General features: G+C 38.4%; 1 protein-coding gene across 1 annotated transcript in view; it reads left to right on the forward strand.

The window, feature by feature from the left end:
- Window positions 1-2,519: 2,519 nt before the first annotated feature.
- The window catches only part of top2a (DNA topoisomerase II alpha), a gene marked incomplete at its 5' end in the record, with an annotated part of 35,176 nt that continues 14,004 nt past the window's right edge, over window positions 2,520-23,691 (forward strand). The window contains 18 exons of the mRNA XM_056234510.1: window positions 2,520-2,732; window positions 2,835-3,008; window positions 5,842-5,943; window positions 6,024-6,161; window positions 7,961-8,099; window positions 8,178-8,335; window positions 9,203-9,328; window positions 9,413-9,523; window positions 9,608-9,713; window positions 15,961-16,070; window positions 16,202-16,294; window positions 17,441-17,555; window positions 18,128-18,249; window positions 18,593-18,741; window positions 19,009-19,240; window positions 19,365-19,499; window positions 20,701-20,901; window positions 20,993-21,188. Coding sequence (XP_056090485.1) covers window positions 2,520-2,732; window positions 2,835-3,008; window positions 5,842-5,943; window positions 6,024-6,161; window positions 7,961-8,099; window positions 8,178-8,335; window positions 9,203-9,328; window positions 9,413-9,523; window positions 9,608-9,713; window positions 15,961-16,070; window positions 16,202-16,294; window positions 17,441-17,555; window positions 18,128-18,249; window positions 18,593-18,741; window positions 19,009-19,240; window positions 19,365-19,499; window positions 20,701-20,901; window positions 20,993-21,188 — 2,620 coding nt within the window. The remainder of the gene's footprint in view (window positions 2,733-2,834; window positions 3,009-5,841; window positions 5,944-6,023; window positions 6,162-7,960; window positions 8,100-8,177; window positions 8,336-9,202; window positions 9,329-9,412; window positions 9,524-9,607; window positions 9,714-15,960; window positions 16,071-16,201; window positions 16,295-17,440; window positions 17,556-18,127; window positions 18,250-18,592; window positions 18,742-19,008; window positions 19,241-19,364; window positions 19,500-20,700; window positions 20,902-20,992; window positions 21,189-23,691) is intronic.

Genomic DNA, 23,691 nt, shown 5'->3' on the forward strand with positions numbered 1-23,691 from the left:
GTCAATGGTTCGGGGCGCTGCTCCATTGATGCTCAAGAAAGGCTATGTGCTGCTCTGTCTGGTCCGGAATAATTAACGGTCTGTGAAGCATAAATGAATAGTGTATTTTTTTTCCTTCCACTTTCATTTTGTTTGCATTCGCTGCTTGGTAACGAGTCGATAGATCGCTCTCAGACGCACATAGCAGCTTGTGATATTTGTCTCCGTCTCCTTCCCACAGACACGCGCGCTCTCTATTCTTGTCACACTCATTCCGGATTCATTGACGCGCCCCTTCCACGCTTAACCATGCGTTTAACGTGAGGCAAATTTACTGGTCGCACATGTGCGACTGGATGTAAAATTCAGTCGCACACTCTCAAATTTTAGTCGCAAAATGCGACCATTTGGTAGCCCTGGAGCCCTGGAAGTTTTTGAATAGGTCTAACACTAGTATTCATATACAGACACTGAATAAAGTAATCAAATGGAAAATAACACTGGGTAGTATTTTAGTCCTGAATAAATTACCGTAATTCCTCAAATAAAGACCGGTATTCAAATAAACGCCGGGCCTCTGATAGTGGCCGGGGGCGTGGTCAACGCGGACAAATAAAGGCCGGTCTCAAATTAAGGCCGGGGAAAAATTAGTGTACACTCAAAGACGGACTCGCTCAACGGTTGTCATATCACAACTATTCAGTGTTTTTAACCACATGTTTATTTTAGGTTTCAGACATTTAAATAGATATGATTTATAGCAAAACAATACATTTATAGTTTGTAAAATACACAATGGTGTCTATGGAAGCAGCAATAACAATCCAGAATCAAATATATTTGGCGACGTGTTTTATTCATATCAGATACACAGTGTAAGTAACTATAAAGTTTACTCTATTCTTCTCCCAGTTCACCGGCCACTTACTTTCATGTATTTCGGGAGAAACTGAAGAATTCACGCGCTGTAACGGAACAAATCCAACAGGCAGGAATCTCTGAACTGCGGTGCCCATCTCACGTTACAGATCAAGATAATTTATAAAGGGTTTTAAACGACAAAACAAAACTCACTTACACGGATTTGAGAGTCAGAATAGAAGATAGTTGATGACATGGTAAGCAAGTTTGTTAATATTTAGAAATAAAAGCGCTACATCTGTCATACAGCGCTATTTTGGCTGTGGTGAACACGTGCCAAGCATGACGCGTCACCATGGAAACTTGGCTGGCGGGCGGGCGGGGATCGCGAATTAGAAATAAAGGCCTGCCTCTAATAAAAGCCTGCTTCAAATAAAAGCCGGCTACCATCTGCAGTTCAGGTAAATAAAGGCCCCGGTCTTTATTTGAGGAATTACGGTAAATACATAGGCTATTAATCCTGATTCCTTTAACTCAAAGCTATATTTTGTTGTTTTGACAACAAAATTAATGACAGACACATATGGCTGCCGTCACTTTAAGAGCTAGTGCACGGACCCTGTGTTCATTATACTGGCATGCGTTTTATGCTTATTAAAGACAAAACCGACTATGTTTAGAGTATACTCACGAAGACCGAAATTGACACTTTTGCGTGTTAAAGCAATATAATCCGTGAAAAATAACTTTTGTTACTGGCCAGCTGTTTTTGAGGCGGATTTTCTATGAATGTGCGAATAGAAAATCATCTCAGAGAGCGGGCGAGCACTGATTAGTTTAAAATCGCTTGAATGTTTAAACTGGTAAGACTTAAAAAGACGTGCAAATGGCCAACTTCAGTCATGATGCACTGCTGGCCCGATTGTGCAAGTGAATATTCCGTCATGTCCCGACTCCTAAACGCGAGAGTGTATTATCGCCGCAGCGCTTGATGCTTGCCTTGCACAACACATTTTGAGAGAAGAGATAGAAGACGCGGCACCGCTGAACACTCACGCTGTTTGTGAAATTGCGTCTGGCAGAGAGTTGTTAAAAGAATGATTTGATTTTATAATCTGTGTGGATTACGATTGCGGGAATTTCCCGCATTATAAATGGGAGACCTGCGGGAATGATTAGAATTATGCGCAATCCCGCGCCGAAATTCGAGCTCTGCAGCCATAATGTGTAATTGTTACTTTGTTGTTCATTTTATTACTAACTTTTCAAATCAGTCGCTCTGACTTTTTACATCTAAATTTACAGTTTACATATAAAATAGCACTTTATTTTATGATCTGTGCTGACAGTGATATTTAATTTTCATGAATAAATAGGATGTTAATATTACAAACTGTTTTTCTGACCATAAACATTAAATGTACGCAGTGACAATTTATATTCCTATCCTAAAATCTTGTCTTGTTCAACAAATGCTTCTAACCAGGTCAATCAGCTTTTAGTCATTGTTGCACTCTGGTGGTTGGGAATATCAATATGGCTGCTCAAACACTTGATGTCAAATTGGGAGATCAGTGATTATCCTGTGACTTAATGCTGTCAACTGTTGTGTTGATCAGAATATGATATGCCTTGTCTTGGAACAAAAGTGGTAAAGTGTTTTAATCTTTTCCCTAAAGACATGGTTTGATAACATGGACCGAGCAGGCGAGTCTAAGATCAAACCCTTCGATGGTGATGACTACACCTGCATCACATTCCATCCGGACCTGGCAAAGTTTAAAATGCAGGCTTTGGATAAGGATACTGTCGCGCTGCTAACTCGACGAGCATATGACATCGCTGGGGCCACTAAGGGCGTCCGTGTCTTTCTCAATGGCAAGAAACTGCCAGTGAGTAGATGATTGGGTTTTGCACTTGGACATCATGAATTTTTCTGTTTATATCACTGTATTTAACATTTTTTCCTAAGTTTAAGTTTGTTTATCTTTCAGGTGAATGGTTTCCGTAGCTACGTGGACCTTTATCTGAAGGACAAGGTGGATGAGACTGGTTCTCCCCTGACGATAGTCCATGAGAGTGTGAATGAACGCTGGGAGGTGTGTCTTACCCTTAGTGATAAAGGGTTCCAGCAAGTCAGCTTTGTTAACGGCATCGCCACAACTAAGGTAAACGTCTTCAGGTTTACAACATGGCATTGTTGTTGGGGTTTAGCGTTGAATTTTGTCAAACGGTTTGATTTTGAGTATATTTGTTATGAAATCCAATTTCTGTCCCTGTTTACTCAGATGTTTAAGGTTACTTAATAGTAGTAATACGGTAGTCCATAATAATTCATGTGAATCTAGCAGTTTAATACCAAGTCTAAAGAGAAATTATTGCTTGATATACATTTTTTATTTAATTCACATTTGAACATTTATCAACGCACAACAAACAGGGTTCGTAGAAGGTGCTTAAAGTGTTTGAAGTACTTGAATTTGACTTTTTGAAATTTAAGTCCTGGAAATCAACCATATTTTTGAAGAGGTACTTGAAAAGTGCTTGAATTATATAAAAAAAAAACCCTGAAAATATACAATCGTTTCACGCAAAATTAACGCTGCAGTCCGTCTGAGATATAGAGCCATTTCTCATGGCTATGAGCATATTAAGTTTATGATAAGTATATAATACAACTTTTTAGGGCTGGACCCGAATATTCGAGTATTCGTTCGGTGCGTTGGTATTCGATTTGAAAATGTAACATTCGAATATTCGTGTTGTTGTTTTTTCGCACCTGGCATCCCCCTCGAAATGGTTCTCATTCGTGCTTGAATATGTTTTATATTATAAAATCTGGTGATATATAATACTTAACATATAACTTCGTTATAGCTACTTATAGCTACCTAATAAATATATTTGCTTCTTCTTGGACTATTAAAAGTGTTCCTGCAACGGGAGTATTCTCTGGCTAGAGCGCAGAACAGCGGAGTTTGTATCATGGACAGAAGTGCATGCCTAAGCTTGTGTTTTAGGTTAAGCTGTGTTGCTTTGACATTGTGGAAAATAGAATAATAGAAACAAAATGTATATCCTTTTTACCGGTTATTATCAAGCTAAATTAATCTACTGCGAAATATAAATTGAAATTTGTCATGTTATTGAAATTGTTATTGCTACCGTGTTCTTTATTTAGGCTATTACAGTTCATTCATTTATTTTTCGTTTTTCTATATTCAAATTTCGTTTTTATTTATTTAAATTTCGTTTTTATTTATTTAAATCTACCCTACTTTGTCAGTGAGAATTTTTACCTTATTAAAAATACTGCTTAAGTTAAAAGACCTGTGTGTGTGTTTTATATCACTAGTGCGTGCGTGCAGTGTCTGTTCTCGGAGCATACGGTATAAGCCCTGCTCCCGTGAGGTGCGCCGCTTATTTAAATCTACCCTACTTTGTCAGTAATTTGTTAGTGAGAAAAATATTAGACTACCTTATTAAAAATATTGCTTAAGTTAACAGACCTGTGTGTTTTATATCACTAGTGCGTGCAGTGTCCGTTCTTGGAGCATATAAGCCCTGCTCGCGTGAGGCGCGCCGCTTATTTAAATCTACCCTACTTTGTCAGTAATTTGTTAGTGAGAAAAGCAATAATTTTAATAAGGTAGTCTAATATTTTTCTCACTAACAAATTACTGACAAAGTAGGGTAGATTTAAATAAAGAAGCGCGCGCGGCCGCGCGCCTCACGCAAGCAGAGCTTATATGCTCCGAGAACGGACACTGCACGCACTAGTGATATAAAACACAGGTCTGTTAACTTAAGCAATATTTTTAATAAGGTAGTTTAATATTTAAGTTAACAGACCTGTGTGTGTGTTTTATATCACTATAGTGCAGTGTCCGTTCTCGGAGCATATAAGCTCTGCTCGCGTGAGGCGCGCGCGCGCTTCCCGCTTGTGCTGTTCTGTAGTTTATTAAAAGTTTATTAATTCTGAACTTGTCGCGTCTCGCCTGTCTATCTATATTGCACCAAATACGACACTGCACTCCTTGTGAAGTCGTTTGGAAGTCGTTCTCTTACATTTTACATCGAACTTACATTTTACATCGTTCCCTTACATTTTACATTGAACGGTTCTCGAAATAATCAAAATGCAACCGGACAGACAGACATATAGAGATTCCAAAGCTTCGAATATTCGATGTTCATTACTACCGAAGCTTCGAAGCTCAAAAAATGGCATTCGGACCAGCCCTACAACTTTTATTCTTCAGGTCAATCATATATTCATGGAAAAAATCCGTTTCAATATCCTTTCAATGGCTAAGGGGATTTCCCATGCCTGACAGCGCTGGTCAATAGACTGATCTCTATGAAGCAAAACATCAGATACCATAAATGTGTAATTTGAGTAAAAAAATAAATGAATAAATAAAAATAATAAAGATATTGTTTGATAAGTCCTGATTGAAATCCAAAAAAGTAGTGCTTAAAGTCCTTGAAAGTCCTGGACTGTCATTTTACAGAATCTGTACGAACCCTGAACAAATTGCTTGACATGAGAGAACAAACCTGATCGGTTTCCTTTGTTCTTGTGTCACGAAGACATTCTGTAAGAATTAATGTCAAGTCATATTTATATAACACTTTATACAATACAGATGGTTTCAAATCATTTTCAAATTTCAAAGCAACTAACTGACTTCCATATTTAGTCGATTATGCCTCTTCTCGTCGGCTAAAATTTAGTGTACTATTAATGGGCAGCTCTCGTTCACATATAACCGTAATGGCACAGAGGAAAGGTGTCATGCTTTTTTCTTTTTTTTTCACTGATGAACAAAAGTAGTGATCCATTATTTTGGATGTAATAGTTATCGTTTTCGTAAGGGCAAACTGAAACCCCATTTAGAGTTGACCTGTAAACATATGTGGACATAATATGCCTATTTAATCTCTCAGATCCTGTAAATTGACAGAGGAAAGTGCTTTCAATAGTGTTTTGTGTTTTAGGGTGGCAGACACACAGACTATGTTGCAGACCAGATTGTGTCCAAACTGATTGAAGTGGTTAAAAAGAAGAACAAGGCTGGAGTGGCTGTCAAACCTTTCCAGGTACATACAGATTATCAGCAAACCTTATAAAACTTAAGGATTATGGCTCTCTGGTTGACCTGGTTGAACTGTGTGTGCAGGTGAAGAATCACATGTGGTTGTTTGTGAACTGTCTGATTGAGAACCCCAGCTTTGACTCTCAGACCAAAGAGAACATGACCTTGCAGCAGAAGAATTTCGGTTCCACCTGCTCTCTGAGTGATAAGTTCATTAAACAGGTGAGAAATGTGACACTTTAATCATTCATTTTGAATTGAGCCTGAACCATGCTTAATGGGATAGCCTAATTAAAGTGCTTGTAGTCTGCATATAATGCTCCTCTTCAGCATTTGACATCAACAATTATTGCTGTCGTGATCAATAGGAAATAAACATCTCTATTTAATTTATGGCATGGCATAGTGCAGTTCCAGGTTAAACTGGTTTGCGGGTAATTGTTGTCAGAAGTACAGATATTTCAGTACCAAATCAGAAGTTTTAAAAATGTAACCATACTAGCCGCCTTTTAGTAGAGTACCATCTCAATTCAGTCCCTGTAGATAGGCGGCTGCTTTTAAACATTTCCATGCATATTTTTGTAAGCTCCTTGAAAGGGGTCATATCATTCTATTTAAAGAAATCATTATTTTGTTTTATTGGGTGTAATAGAATAGGTTAGCATTCTTTTAATGTTCAAAAACATTACTTTTCACATACTATACATTAGGGGTGTAACGGTTCACAAAATTCACGGTTCGATACGATACACTTTTGTCACAGTTCGGTACGTTTTCGATACAGCAAAAAGAAAGAAATGCCAGAGAAATTTCCTTGATTTAAATTTTTTATTATATTTTTATTAAATCTTACTTCATAAAGTAGGATTTTTTTTACTTTGAGCAATGATGGAGTTATACTTGACTTTTCTTAGGAGCGTATAAAACAAAACACCTCCTTGGACTAAATGAAATGTAATATTGTAGTAGTTATAAACAAAGGAATATTTTAGTTCAGATTAACATTTGAGGGCAACAATTGTATTCATAATGTCAAAATAAAACCGACGTAATTTTACTTGAAAGCATTATAGCCTACTATTCCTGCCAAACTTCCATGGTTGGTTAGTAGTGTTACTACAGTAAATCCATGGTGAATGTTGCTGATCTGTGGACACTGAATAGTTCATTCATGGCACAATGTCTCTTCCTGCTTTCCACGTCAGTGCTGTTTGATCCGTTAATAACGGAGAAATTTGAATGCTTCTCACTAGATCTCGCAGCAATGTTATTCAGTGGCGAATTCAAATGTTTTCTTCACTGGATATCTTAGCACTGTGTCGCTTGATCTCGCGCTGCACAGATTTGCTGGTCCGAACTGATAAATAGTCCGTTAAGCACAATATAATGAGTAGCGAAGATTCGTTCCGCATTCATTACGTTTGCCATTTGATGTTGCGCAACGTTGTGGTGATCGTGCCAGCGCGGATTTTGTCTGCAGGAAAAATGGTCCTAGGAATCGTTCGGTTTGTATGCGTACCGAACCAGAAGCCTCGTACCGAAACGGTTCAATAATTACGAATACATGTACCGTTACACCTCTAATTTACATATATCCGAGTCCTGATCGGGAGGTAACATCCGATTCCGATCGAGTCTGAAACCACGTGATCGGGCCCGATTTCCGATCGTGTGATCGGATCGGGACATCCCTAATTAAATGTTTGTGAATTACAGTGTCCCGTGAGTAACTCTACTGCTGCGTTAACACGTGATCGAATGTACGCCGCATTGTACAGTATTTTGAGACAGGCGCCAGAACAACTGATAGAATGCACTGGCATGCCACTGCGATATTTCTTAAAGCAGATCGTGGAGACATTTTAATCCTCTACGATCAAAAATCGTGATATCGCACACCCCAATATGTAGACTTTAATGGAACATTAAGTAATTGAACGGTCGTGAATTTATTGGTAAAAATCTGTATGAACCCTAACTGTAAAACTGAGTGAATTCACCTCTCTGTGTCTTGTCTGTAGGCAAATGTCTGTGGAATTGTGGAGAGCATTATGAACTGGGTGAAGTTTAAAGCCCAGGCTCAGCTCAATAAGAAATGCTCTGCTGTCAAACACACTAAGATTAAAGGAGTCCCCAAGCTGGATGACGCCAACGATGCAGGTAACTGTTTGTTGTGCTCTTAATATGTTAGGACACTTTGTTCTGCCTGGATATTCATTTCAGGATGGTTTGTTTCAGGTGGAAAGAACTCCACTAGCTGCACTCTGATCCTGACTGAAGGAGACTCGGCCAAAACTCTGGCTGTGTCGGGTCTGGGTGTGGTGGGACGTGATCGATATGGTGTCTTCCCTCTGCGTGGTAAAATCCTCAACGTGCGAGAGGCGTCTCACAAACAGGTCAATAAACTACACTTAAGGTTTTTTTATTAACTGCCTTGATCATTTCCATTACATGACCCGCAAAATATTTTTTTTGCTTTCTAGTTCCTGACTATTAGCTCCATTTCCTTCTTAGATTGTTCCCTGTATGATTTATAATACTTGTGTAGTGTATGTTAGCTTAGCAGGCTAATTAAATAGCACGCAAATTGAGAAATGTGCAATATGCTATTTGAAGTTTCTCTCTTCCATATAATGAAAGTGAATGGTTATCACAACTGTCTCCGATTCCCATTTACTTGCATGGAGAACTAGCCTGGGAAAACCCAGACAACTTCTGGCAAATTTAGATTTGCTCAAAGTTAGTCAGGCAAAGAGCTCATTCAAGCCCATTTCCAATCCGTCGAAATCGCGGCACCAATCAGAAACGTTGGGGCGGGCTTTACACGTTGATGACAGCGCTGGGATTTTGAAGCAGATTTTGTAGCCTACATTACAAAGATGGATGCCACCGTCGGACATCACTCGTTCGAATCAGCTATCGCGTCTGTTTTAAGCGATTTGAACGTTTCCTTTTAGTTAAAAACCGAGCAAAGAACAACACTCAGATGTTTCTCCGCCGCTCTGCATACGTCATCTCCTTTATCGCTCTGATAGGGTTTAGGTCTATCCGCGACGTCCGTTGGTGACGCCCCTCTGGAAATGATTTGTCTATGACGCTTTGCCAGACCATAACTCGGTTACAACTGAGAATGGTCTGGTTTTAACCAGGCTAACCGAGAACAAGAGAATATATCTTTTTGTCAGTACAATGCAAGTCAAATGGGTTACCGTAGTTTTGCATTGTATGTTTCATTCATTGAGACATGTTTTCTTTCTTTGTAGATCATGGAGAACGCTGAGATCAACAACATCATAAAGATCCTAGGTCTGCAGTACAAGAAGAACTACAGTGACTCTGAATCACTCAAAAGCCTGCGTTACGGCAAGCTCATGATCATGACAGATCAGGTCAGACTTGACTACATAGTGTCTGTTACAGGATATTGGACTGTTGTAGTTTGTTGCCTGTGTAATGACGGGTGATTTCTGCAGGATCAAGATGGATCTCACATTAAAGGTCTTCTCATCAACTTCATCCATCATAACTGGCCATCACTGCTGCGCCACAACTTTCTTGAGGAGTTCATCACCCCGATCATCAAGGTAGATGCCGACTGTTCTTGTCATCAACAGTGCATAAAAATGTTAGTTGAATGAATCTTGACTGTGGCTGTTGTTGCTCTCTAGGCGTCCAATAAGAAGCAGGAGCTTTCTTTCTACAGTATTCCAGAGTTCACTGAGTGGAAGGAGAAACAAAGTAACATAAAATCCTGGAGGATCAAATACTACAAAGGTTTGTCTCAAACACCTGTGGTAGTCCACTGGCAAATGTAAGCAATGTTTTTACTCTGTCCTCATCTCTGCACAAGTGAAGGGGTCATAGACTGGGTCACCTGCACACTGGGTGTTTACTAGGGCTGGGTGGTATGACAATATATATTGTGGCGACAATATAAACTTCCTGTTGTTAGATATTGTGCTATATAGTTTATATTGCGGTATGCAAATATCTGCGTAAAACAGTACTAGTTGGTGGTTGATTCTTTTGAACAGTGGTTCTCAACCTTTTTCACTCCCAAGGTCTCCCCATGTTTGAAAAAAATATTATAAGGCCACCCCTCAACTAAACTAGTATTAAAAATGATTAATTATTTGAAGTTGTCTTGAGCCCCCCTTATAAGTCAGCTGGGGACCCTAGTTAAGAATCACTCTGATTAAAGGAATACATACGTGAATATGAAAGTAAAAAGCTGGATGTGCATGATGTTAAAAAGTGTTGGGGCAATAAGGCGTGGGAAAATAAATCAATGTGGTGTTCACGCTGACTGATAACCACACTCTGACCATAATCTGCGAAAGAACTGAATTTGTCAGATGCACATAATGGGGCCTATACCCATGTGTATAGCAGTGGTTCTCACGGGGTACGCAAACAAAATGCTGAGTTTTGCTGTATTTCGAGCAGGTAAAATGGCATAATACATGACATCCAATCAAATTACCACCTCTTTCGCAGTCAAAACTGACTGCATCCACACAAGCCAGCAAATCACACTACATTACTGCCATTCTTGACAATATACCTTTGTAAAAGTGGGGATTTAGCACTTACTAGCATGAAGAACAAATTTTGACACGGACTGTGCATAGAAATCAGTTTAAGATTAAAACTCTCTTTGATACAAAAAATACCCTGCTTGAGTTCTGGCTTTTGATGTTGATCATATATTATGAGCAAGAATGCAATGTTTCCCGAATATCCACACGATTGCAAATGTGACATTGATTTCATACTACAGTTCAGCAAACGAAAGGGTAAAATTAAGTGATGTTTGCTTTTTTTATATACAGTATTGCTGGGTTTGAAATTAACACCCGTCAAATGCGAGTAAAAATTAAGTGGCGGGTAACGCTGTCAAATCACTAGCCAATTTGGCATGTTACTTATGTTTACTCACCTTTGCTGGGGAAGTTCATGTGAGCCAAATCTGTGGAGATTTAGAGCAAATACTCAACTCCTCAAGTCATCATGATATATTAAATGCAGCTTTATCTGGCTTACTTGATCATGCCCGTCACTGCAACAAATAACTGTGCTTGTTCATAGGGGTGTGCGATATCACGGTTTTTGATCGTGGACGATTAAAATGTTTCCACGATCTGCTTTTGAAGAAATATCGTAGTATCATACCAGGGCTCGACATAAGCAATGGCCCGATGGCCCGGGGCCAGTAAAAGTGTATGTCGGGCTAGTTGATTGGCCAGTCACTTGCCCGCGCGGGCCAGTAACTGGCCATCAGCAAAACAAACAGCAAACGTCATACACAGTGGCGCGAAGAGTGTCAATGTTTCTTCAGGTTATTTATAACGTGTTAAAATGTCAAAGAACTACGAGGCTAATACGAGAAAGAGTACCGAAACCCTGTATTAAACGGGACTGAATTTTGAAAGACCGCGCTGTATCGATAAGCTCGGACGTTATCGGTTCTGCTGTCGGTACTGGAGAAATACACGTAGGCTATCATTTATTATTGCTATAAAGACGGGTTTTTTTTACCATCTCGCTGAGTCGCCAGCCATTTCTATAATATAATTAAACCATTTGTCTGTGATGCATTTTTGCTATTCGCGCAGTCCAGAAGAGAGAGAGATCTCACGCGGTGCCACAACACGCACAACACCTGACGGAGGACAGAACTAAACATTCAAGTTATGGTTACACTTTAGATCTGTGATATTAGTATGATTTTATTTTAGATTTCGGCTTCCAAAGATTATAGAATATATTTGAGGTAAAACCATTAAAAACTGCATTCTGTCTAGCGCAACTTCCTTCCCTTCGCAGCAGTACGCTGTCATTTCTCCTTAAAACTCAAACTTTAAGACAGAATCAGCACGATCGGTGATCGTTGTAAAATGCAGTCTCGTCTGTTGCTAAATTGCGGGACGCGTTTAATAAAAAGAGCTATTAAAAGCACAAAAATCTGCGCAAGAGATGCGGTTCCCAATGCAGCGCGCGCTCCGAAACATACCGTAACGGGACAAGCAAATTATACTTTGGGCTTCATGTGCGCGTCTAAACGATCAAATGTACACAAATGTGTCAAAATGACTGGCTTGGAGATTCACTTAAACAGTTTATGTCTAAAATGGACGCAGTTATGGAAATAGTTGGGAGAAAATATGGTGCATCAGTAGACTATTAGATCTGCACTCGTTCTTAAAGGGGAAGCAGTCTAATAAACATGCTGACGATCACGCCATTACTGAGAATCAAACAACAAAAGGCACAAAGAAAATCACTCGCAGCTCTCTTGAATGAATAACTTTAGCTTTAAGAAGTAAGATGAGGAGACTGAGAAAAAAAGAGAGAGGGAGATGAGGAGAAAGCAGGTATTGACAAATTTACTGCACACTGACATTTGGTTATTTTTGCATGTGTCCAGGGGCTCTCTCTTAATTCCTGAACTCCCTTCGCTGTTTTGATTAATCCTAATGTATACAATAAATACAGTTTATTTCTTTCAGGGCCAGTCAAAATATAGAAGGGGCCAGCAAAACTCTGATCTACTGGCCCCGGGGGCCAGTGGGGATTTTTTTTAATGTTGAGCCCTGATCATACATTTTATCAGTTGCAGTTCTGGCGCCGAGCTCTGTCTCAACATACAACAAATGTTAACGCAGAGGAACGGGACACTGCAGTTCACAGAAGTTCATTATTTGCATGTGCTTTAAAGCCTTGCTGGTTAAACATGTAAGTCACGTGCTGATGCGCTGTTCTGTCGTGTGCTTTCTGAGCGCATACACCCGAAGCACACGGTCACTAAAAGCCTGTCTAACAGCGTCTGTTTACTGGACTACGTTATAAGTTATTGTAAGTCTTATTGCGCTAATATTGTCAAATACACACAAGGTTTACATAAACAAAGTTGGTTATGTCTAAAGTGAAGGCAAACAGGAAAAAAATGAGAGAAAATCTGCTTGTCAAATGCGTGTATATTAGACGCGTCGCGTGCAGCTCTTAAAGCGACAGTAGCCAGTTAGTAAACAAGCTGCCTCTTGTCCTTAAAGCGATAGTTCACCCAAAAATAAAAATTCTGTAATTATTTACTCACTCTAATGTTGTTCCAAACCTGTATTAATTTCTTTCTTCTGTTAAAAATTAAAGTTATTTGGAAGAATGTGGCTTACCAAACAGTTGCTGGTCCCCATTGACTTCCATAGTAGGAAAACATATACTATGGAAGTCACTGGAGTACAGCAACTTTTTGGTTAGCCACATTCTTCCAAATAACTTATTTTCAACAGAAGAAAGAAACTTATTCGGGTTTAAAACAACTTGAGAGAGTAAATGATGACAATTAAAATGTTTGGGAGAACTATCCCTTTAATGTTAATAAAACAACAAAACACAAAGAGGAAATCACTCACTGCTCTTGACTGAGAACTTTAGTAGTAGCTTTAATAATAATCAATGTATAATTTATACAGTGAATTCTATGTTGTGTTTTATTTTAGTATTTGTTCATTTAGCCTAATTACTTTCTTCAATGCTACTGTTAAATACCCCTACTGTAGCTGAAAAAATAAAGCACTGTTTATTTCATTTGTATATTAAGTTGTGTATGCTTAATGTGTATCTTTGTTCCTAATTCTTAATAACAAAGAAAATAATGATAAAGATTTTTATCTTCACCACTTTGGCCTAAATGTCTGCCATTCTTTCTTTTGTTAACTATAAGTTTTTTTTTTTTTTTTAAATAGGGACATTAGTTTGGCTGTAATGCTCAGTCACTTGCAAAATAGTAAAACCAACATGAAAAAGAATCGGGATAAAATCGTTAATCGTGATTTTCCTGAAAAAAATCGTGATATGATATTTTTGCCATATCGCCCACCCCTACTTGTTCATTTGCATTCATGCTAGTGTTGTAAAAAATGTCAATATTTCGATAAATATCGATACTGAAATATCTGAACGGTACCAATACTAATTTCCCGAAGTATCGATTAGGGATGGGCATTTTTCTAAAATATTGCATTCGAATATTCGGGCTCATAAAAATCGAATATTCGTTTATTTAAATGACGTTTAACTTATTTAAGTTTAATTTTTTTTTACGTTTTTGTCACCATTTCTGAACACGCTTACAATTAGGCAATATACACAACAAGCTTACAATATATGTTAAAGTTTTCTTTTAGTTGAAAACATTAAACAGTAGGCCTATGTGTAAACAAAAAATATATAAAAAACAAAAGCATTAATAAAAGCATGCTCAAGCAGCGCGAATGGAAAAAAACGCCTAATAAAGCATATTGCGCCAGATATTGTACAGAACGCGCACACACACACTCGAGTCAGCATATGATTATCGTGTTTATATTGTTTCACATTTATATTGAGAAAAACGATATCCACATGCAGGGGCGCCGCCAGCAATTTATGCTCGAGGGAGAAAAGGCGCTTTGCTGACAGACGCTTCAGACACAAAGATAACGGTGTTCTAAGTTTCTAACAGCACTTTGCGTTTTCTGTTCTTAAACCTGTCTCCCTCAACGAAACTTAAAGGAAGTATATGTCTCAAAATCATTTTGCTATAAGATAAGTTATTTCGGATCACGCGGGGTCCAGCTGCGCTTACCTGCAGTCGTGAATGCAGTGATGGACAGCTGTCTTTCCTCATTCGACTGTTTGGATTTCATGTGATTTCTCATTGTGGTGATGATATTATAACTCAGATTAATTAATTAATTTGATCAAAAGTAATTCCATTTAGTAAGATCATTTTCAAGTAATTCCAAACTTCGCGAGGCAGACGACAACATTATGTGATCAAATACACAAAACTTGTTAACACACTCCACAGCGCCACCCTGTGCATTTAATTATAACTGCGAGTTAGTGCTTGGGATTTATCATGGATTCACTGCATTTACGGCCAGCAAAGCAACGTAGTAAAATTCGAATAGTATTTTATTTTTTGGATAATAATTACAGATCGAATATTCGAAAATTCGAATATTCGTGCACATCCCTAGTATCGATACTAGCCGAGCGGTCACTTTCACTTCTTTCCAAAGGTGCGTTGACAAACACCACACGTGACACACTTGTCTCATTCGCTCTGGTTAAATAGCAGAAGTCAATGGAAAGATGGCGAGGGTGGCGCCCCCACGACCGGCTTTGGTTGATTGATAAAGAACACCGCGAGCAGGCATGTCGGAGAATAGCGCGGACACGCATAAAAAACACACCGGGCATGTCAGAGTCGGAGAAATTTTATTTAATTATTTTGTTGTATTATATAAGCCATATATATAAATGTATAATTAATGCAACATACTTTCAATATGATTATAGTTGTGTTAGGATGAAATATAGCTTAACATGATTATAAGGTGGAACAGGTGGAATTTTTTTTTTTTGTAAATTTAGTTTAAATTATTACAAAAGTTGAATCATGATTTGTTCTTAAAATCCATCAAAAAGATGTAAGACTGGAATTGCTGACTTGGTTTTGGCAGTTCAGAATAGGTTATTTTGGGAGAAACTTTTTTTTTTTCTCATGCACTTCTGGAATCTTTCCAGGCCTTTTACATTCACCAACAGCTAATTTACACTGCATGAAAGGTAATATCTGAAAAAGCATAATGGGGCACTTTAAAAAGAGAGCAGCCTAATATACCTGCTGTCGTCTTTGTCAATGTTAAATGAACTAAAAAAATATTAAGATACTGAACTATGCAGTTGTTTTTTTTAATTCAATTTATGTAGTATTTCTTTCTTGATAAATCTACTGTACCTGAGAAATTCTTTTTCTATCGTATTTGTCCTGCTTTATTTGAACTAAAAATTACAAATAACTATATCGTGATCTATTGTTATTGTGAAACAATTTCTCTTATTGTGAAATAAGATTTGTCATATCACCCACCCCTATGGTTTACAATAACACTTGAAAATGTTTCAAAACATGCATGTGTATTTGGTTGTTTGTTAATATCTCACATGTAGTTTTCTGTCTGCCTCTCTCCAGGTTTGGGTACCAGCACATCTAAGGAGGCCAAAGAGTATTTTTCGGATATGACGAGACATCGAATCCCCTTTAAGTACTCTGGGCCAGCCGATGATGAAGCTATCACCCTGGTAACCATTTTTCCTTTATAGTACATTCCTGCTTTTTGGGAATTTAGTCAAAAAAAGTGTCAAAGTAAAATCATAAAAAGGGCTTTAAAATAAATCTTCCTGAAGATGTTTGTGGCTTTATCTATTTGCAGGCCTTTAGTAAGAAGATGGTAGATGAGAGGAAGGAGTGGCTGACCAGCTTCATGATCAACAGACGTCAACGCAGAGAACACAACCTGCCTGAGGTACCACAACCCTGAAAATCAATATAGTGATGTGCTATTTAAGAAGAGTTTATATATGTGTTCCACCTGGGGGGTATTCCAGAAAGCAAGCTGTGTGAAAACTGCACAAGTTATGTTATATATACACTACCGTTCAAAAGTTTGGGGTCGGTACGATTTTAAATACTTTTAAAAGAATTCTCTTCTGCTAACCATGGCTGTGCTTATTTGATTAAATACAACAAAAATCAGTTATAGTATTAAATATTATTCCAGTGTAAATCAGCTGTTTTCTGTGTGAATATATAGTAAAGTGTAATTTATTCCTGTGATCAAAGCTGAATTTTCAGCATCACCAGTGTCAGTGTCTTCAGTGTCAAATGATCCTTCACAAATCAGTATAACATGAGGATTTGATGCTCAAGAAACATTTATTATTATTATCAATGTTGAAACAGTTGTTGGTCTGTCAGTTGTACTTTTTTTTTTTTTTTTTTTTTTTTTTTTTTTTTTTTTTTTAGGATTCTTTGATGAATAGGAAGTTCAAAAGACTTTTGTAACATTATAAATGTCTTTACTGTCACTTTCGATCAAATTAATTATTCCTTGATAAATAAAAGTATTGATTTATTTCCTCCAAAAAATAAAATTCTCACTGACCCCAAACTTTTGAACGGTAGTGTATATATATATATATATATATATATATATATATATATATATATATATATATATATATATATATATATATATATATATATATATATATATATATATATATATATATATATATAAATAAATGCTCAACCCACACATCGTTGATCGGCATTCAGACTTTTTTTTTTAACAGGACTTTTTCTATGGTATAATGTATATGATAAATTCAGTTATTGGAAATATTTAAAAGATTGAAAAATGGTGCATATCACACCCTATTTGGTGGTTGTGCAATCATGTAAATGGCCATTAAGCAAAAGTAGTATGGCGTGCTTTTTCTTAGCGTCCATTTCCATTGATTCGTCATGCTGTTGAGAATGTCTTGCGTGTTAACCGTTAACAGACTCTGAGTTGGTCGAACTTAGAGTTCAGTGTATGTTTGACGGACCATAACCTTGTTTTCTGAATAACCCCCAGAAAGCATGATCTCGTTTCTGCTTTTTTTTGCAGGAGTATTTGTACGGACAGAAAACTACCTCCCTCACCTACCATGACTTCATTAATAAAGAGCTTGTGCAGTTTTCCAACTCTGACAATGAGCGATCAATCCCCTGCTTGGTGGATGGTGAGAAACATTACATGTTTAGCAACATTAGTCATTTCAATATTCATTGTTGTTATAAAGACTATTCCAAAGGTTAGGCATTACAATCCAGAGTTGTCACAATACTATAAATGCATTTTGTGATAGTATAGTGCGCCTGTAAGTACTCAAATAATTCCAACTTAAAATGTTCGTGCTGCCTTCATTTTAATTTAGTCAACAATCCAAATTTCCGCTTAGTACAACTTCACATTTCAAGTTGACTAAACTTAAGGTGGCTTGAACAAATTTAAGTTAGATTTTTTTAATAAATTTACCAAGTATTATCCTGATACCGTGCAGTATTGTTAATTCATAATTCCTGTCTACAAAATGGACCACATTTTCATAAATATGTAGATGTAGCCTCAATGAAAACAACTAGACTAGATTTTAGATGGAAGTGTTGGGCAGGTCTTAAATATTTTTATTGCAAATGTATTCAAAAGTATTAAATTGGAAGTGCTGATACCTGCAGATACCCTGTATAGGATTGAGAGAATATAGTTACTATTGAACAAATTCAGAGATGTGATGTGTGTACTTTGTTTCAGGGCTGAAACCAGGTCAGAGGAAGGTGATTTTCTGCTGTTTTAAGAGGAATGATAAGAGAGAGGTGAAAGTGGCTCAGTTGGCTGGATCAGTGGCCGAGATGTCCGCGTACCACCATGGAGAGGTGAGGACTTGTTTCGTTCAACTCTCTTGATTCATTGTGCAATTTGTAAGAACTTTTTGCATTGGTTTTGTTTTTGAGCAAGACACTGCACCATAATAAATCTAAAAATACACATTCAGAAGAATTGTGCTCAGACTCAAAGATAGATGATAATGTTATATTACTGAACACAAAATGTTCTATCAAACTGATGTCATGACGAGGTTAAGCCAATTAACCTTGTAAATTTCACATGATCCAACAGTCGGTATACAAACTAGAAAAATATTAAGTGATCAAGGTTTAGCTAGTTAGCATGGCCCAAGTTATTTTCCTCTTATTTAAATGTTTTTGTCTTCCTCAGGTCTCTCTGATGATGACCATCGTGGGTCTTGCTCAGAACTTTGTGGGCAGTAATAATTTGAACCTGCTTCAGCCTCTGGGTCAGTTTGGCACACGTCTGCATGGAGGCAAAGACTCTGCCAGCCCCAGATACATCTTTACCATGCTCAGGTACACAGACACACAGCCAGTGATTATGGCTCTGTACCAGAGCCCAGTGAGCTGTCTTGCTGTCAACTAACTACATGGGCAGGGCAGCTACTATCTTGGGCTGCATTGAAACCAATATGGAATCTATGGAGCCCCTTTTTTTATTTATTTTTTTATAGCTGGTCCAATTTAATCTGTACATTTTGGCATACAATTTGCATTGAATATAAGATGTTAATGTTAACAAATTAAAATTGCATTACTTTTAAAGTAAATATCTCTTCTCAGTCCGCTCGCTCGTCTACTGTTCCCTGCTATGGATGATAACCTGTTGAAGTATAACTATGATGACAATTTGCGAGTGGAGCCAGAGTGGTACATTCCCATCATCCCTCTGGTGCTGGCTAATGGAGGTGAGGGCATCGGCACAGGATGGGCCAGCCGTATCCCCAATTTTAATCTGCGCGAGATCATCAACAATATTCACCGCCTGCTCAATGGAGAAGAGCCACTTCCCATGGTAAAATAAATTTAATGTCTTTATTACCATAAATGTATAGTGATTTTTCATAATGCGTATTGTTGTTCCAAACCAGCATTGATTAACTTAACACTCCGCTTATGCCCACTCCTGTTACGTATAGCTGCCCAGCTACAAGGGGTTCAAGGGCACCATTGATGAACTGGCGAAGAATCAGTATGTTAATAATGGAGAGGTGGCCATCATTGACTCCACCACCATTGAGATCACTGAGCTGCCAATCAAAACCTGGACACAGGTGTGTGACGTCTGGTCTTATACTTGCTTTAGTTCTATGACTGCATTAAAGCTATATCAAATGTAATGCATGCTTCCTTACAATACATGACTCAAATGTTATTTACCCTCATTTGGTATGTGGCAAGTAGGGGTGGGCAATATTTAGGTTGACAAACTGATAGAAATATGAGAACCTATAGAAATTTTGGGTTATCGTGCCGTGGTTACTCGCAATTAACTGCACTATAATGTATGTAATTATGCATAATTTATAGTTTTTGCTACAGTAACTACATGTAACGTGAAACTAGGACACCTTGTAAATGTGTTACAGAAAATTGTCGTTTACTTACCCTTGTCTTTCCAAAAACAAGACTAGTTCATTTTTTGAAAGACGCATGATCTTTCAATGGAAGGACATTAATCTCTTAGGCCTTATTTCAAATATATTAATTGTGTTGTGGCAAAAATTCATCTCAAACAAACATCACTGTGTAAGAGACACTCAGACTCAAATTATATAAAATAGAAGTATTTATTCTTGCAAGAATAGGAGCAGTCTAATACACAGTTGTTACCCTGTGCAGAAGAGTGACACACCCCCAGACAGACTGAACTAGCTTTTATCTTAGTTCCAAGGCCTTCTTCCCCCCAGAGCCTTCCTCCCAGTAGTTTTCCATAGACGTCACTAGTTGGCCCACTAAGCTCCCCTGCACCAAATGGCCTTCTGACATCTAGGTCAGAGGTCCTTGTTCGTCTGTTCTCTGGAGTGTCTCCCTCTTCTGCCTCCCCAGGTACATAAACAGAATCTTCTCTCACTACAAGTGAGAGACACACATGTGACATTCTTTGAATCATCTATATTTTACTAAAGATCAATGAATATCATTAAAATTGCCACCACAATTGTTTCGAAGATGATTGATTCTTGTGGGTTTGGAAATGACGTGAGGAACAAATGACAACACCCAAAAATGAATAAACTTTCCATTTAAGCCTTTAGCAGTGTCTGCTATGGTTAAACATGTATTATACAAATATTCTAATCTTTGTCATGCTGTTTATAAATTAAATAAAAAATCAGCAAAGTGTTTAACCTCTCAAATGTTACGTAAAGCTGGGTGATACAGAATGTTAAGCAGAAAATGATCCCAGTTATTTTAGCAACTAAAATTGACAGCTTTTTCTTTGGAATAAATGATTAATAACACATCTCACAGATCTATAAGGAGAATGTGTTGGAGGTGATGCTGAACGGCTCGGAGAAGGTTCCTCCTCTGATCACAGACTATAAGGAGTATCATACAGACACCACAGTGCGTTTTGTCATTAAGATGACAGAAGAGCGCCTGAGAGAGGCGGAGGCAGCTGGACTACACAAAGTCTTCAAGCTACAGAGCCTGCTCACCTGTAACTCCATGGTGAACAACACGCACCACATTTTACACCTCACAGCATGCATTAGTTTTTCGCCTAACCCTGAAATCATCTACTGTTGTCCGTCTCTTACAGGTGTTATTTGATCATGTGGGCAGTCTGAAGAAGTATGAGTCTGTTCAGGACATCTTGAAGGATTTCTTTGAGCTCAGAATGAAGTATTACGTCCTCAGGAAAGACTGGCTGCTAGGAATGCTGGGAGCTGAAAGTGCCAGGCTCTCCAACCAGGCCCGATTCATTCTGGAGAAGATCCAGGGCACGCTGGTCATTGGTGAGAAATGCTTTGTTTTCCTTTTTCGTCATTTTTCACACCACACGCAAATGCAGCACTCATTAACAGGCTAGAGCATGTTTCAGAGTAAAACTCTTTATATACTGAAACTGCCGGTTCTTATAAACTGACTGTGGAGAAGCGCTTTTTATTTTTTGGACTACAGGAGACTGCAGTTTTCCATTATAAAAGCTTGGTTTAACTGTGGTTAAACTAACGATTACTGTGATAATCGATTAGTCGATTAGTTAGTTGTAGTTAATCTGATTTTTATTTTATTGATTGACAAAACACACCCACATCCTGCCCAATTCTGTCCTTCAAACAAACATGCCAACTAAATCAGGGCTCCAGACTAACTTTTCCACTGGTTGCACTGGTGCGACCAAACTTTCTCAGTTGGTCGCACCAGCATATGATTTGGTTGCACTTTTTTTTTTTTTTTTTTTTTTTTTTGCTACATGCCATGGGATTAATCAATGCATGCTGATGAATAGTGGTTTTAATGGACCAAGGCTAGCAAAGGCTTTCTGGGTTGCAGCATAAATACCTGTAATATATTAAATTAAAACCCATGTAATATTTGGTAATTATCATTGGCAAATTTCAGGATTTTCATGGATTTTGGACAGTAATTTTAATCTGTATATAATTCAAATGTAAAATGCTTAAAATTACAATCTACAGGGATGCAAACAGCGCGCTTTTCGGCGCTTCTCGCTTTTTTCACGTCAGTTTGGGTGACTTATGTGAATCGTGCAGATCCGAAGAGTTTTTTTTTTGGGGGGGGGGGGGGGGGGGTCTGATTTATAATTTCACCAACAGTAATTCTGGATTGCCTCCACCAAACAGGTAAATAGGAAATCAGAACACTGCGCGCCAAAACAGCAGTATGTGCACAATCGTGAACCACTAGTGTTTCTTGCTGCGTATCTTTTACTCCAACACGTCGCTCGCGAGCTACCAGTAGCTTGTGGCCTGATTTGAGGTGGCTCGTCAAGGGCCCGTTCACATATCGTGTCTTTTGCACGTTCAAGTTCGTTATTTCAAATGTAGGCGTGCGGCAAGCGGGCTCATCATTAAAGCGACACGCTCATTTTTTCCAGGCGGAGCGAGATGAAAACACCTCAACTTTTCAGAATGCCGCAAGCGCACGGCAGGTCATGTGACAAGAATCGACCATCAGCTTCACCTTTTCGTAATTGAAAGCTCAGTCAACGTAAAGGATGGGTATGCAACCCAAACACCCGGGTGTTTTTCTCTTCTCCGTAAATAAATCTTGTAGCAGAGCTACAGCAATCGTTTATCGGTGGTGGAAATCCATTAGCTACTATATAACTTTGTCGTTGTGGAGAGTGCAGTGCACGGTTGCGTAGCACTGTGATTTACAGCACTGTGTCCAAATGCTAACACACTGCTGTCAACTGTGAACCACACATTCAAAACAGAATAGATTTCAGCCTTGTGTCTTTCACACACTGACTCCACTCTCAGCTGAAAGGCTGTAAACCTGTGGTCTGATGCTGGAGAGAGGCAGGATTAACCCCTGTTATTTGTTCGAATTACAGTACGTATGTACTTTTAGTTTCTACCTTTTTTTTTTCATTACTGTAATTCCATAAATTACTACAGACTATTGAAGCAAACTGCTAATTTTCATTTACCTTAAAGAATTAAGGCCTGTTCACACCGGGATGAACTTCGCGCGCGTTATTCGCCGACGTTTAACGCCTCGTGACTAAACAAAGGGCTCCTATGTGAGTGCGCACCGACGCGAAAAACGCCACGCGTAAAAGCGTCATTTTTAAAAAAAACGCCTCTGGTTCGTTTTTTTGGTTTGACGCGCCGCATCAACTATCCGACCAATGAAATTGGCGCTTTTGCTCACGTGTCTGGAGCTTCTGAAGTTACAGTAAAACACAACTTGGGGGCGCTCAAACACAAAACGGTCGTGCCGAGCACACAAACGTAACGGCGAAGATGCGCCAAGTAGCGTCTACACACCATAGATATCCATAATAAAGGCTAGATGTCTCGTCCGCGCTGCTGGCCAATGGCCTTTATTATGGATATCTATGGTCTACACTGCCGGGAAGAAATAAGACGAGGAAGATGCAAGGCAAGATGAATGTAGAGCTGCTGGTCTCGTTGGTGTCGGAACATAAAGAACTATATGACAAACGCGACAGCGACTACAAAATAGGACTATTTCTGTTTTACATTAAGCGCCATCTAATGTCAGGGAATGAATTTGCATGTTCACTCGGCTCAACGTCAGCGAAAATCGCTTGGGTGTGAACACAAAAAACGCGTTGAAAAACGCTGACGAATAACGCGCGCCGATATTCGTCCCGGTGTGTACGGGGCTTTATGTTCTAAAATTTTAAATAAAAATGTGAAAGTGTCACTTTTCTTTGAAGAAAATATTACTTTGTATGAAGTCACTGAAATTGTTTAAACTGTAAAGATGAAAAGTTAGTATTTTCTGTATTGGTGTTTTTCC

Source organism: Rhinichthys klamathensis, unplaced genomic scaffold, assembly GCF_029890125.1.
Source record: "Rhinichthys klamathensis goyatoka isolate OS25496 unplaced genomic scaffold, OSU_Roscu_1.1 h1tg000396l_1, whole genome shotgun sequence".
NCBI lineage: Eukaryota > Metazoa > Chordata > Actinopteri > Cypriniformes > Leuciscidae > Rhinichthys > Rhinichthys klamathensis.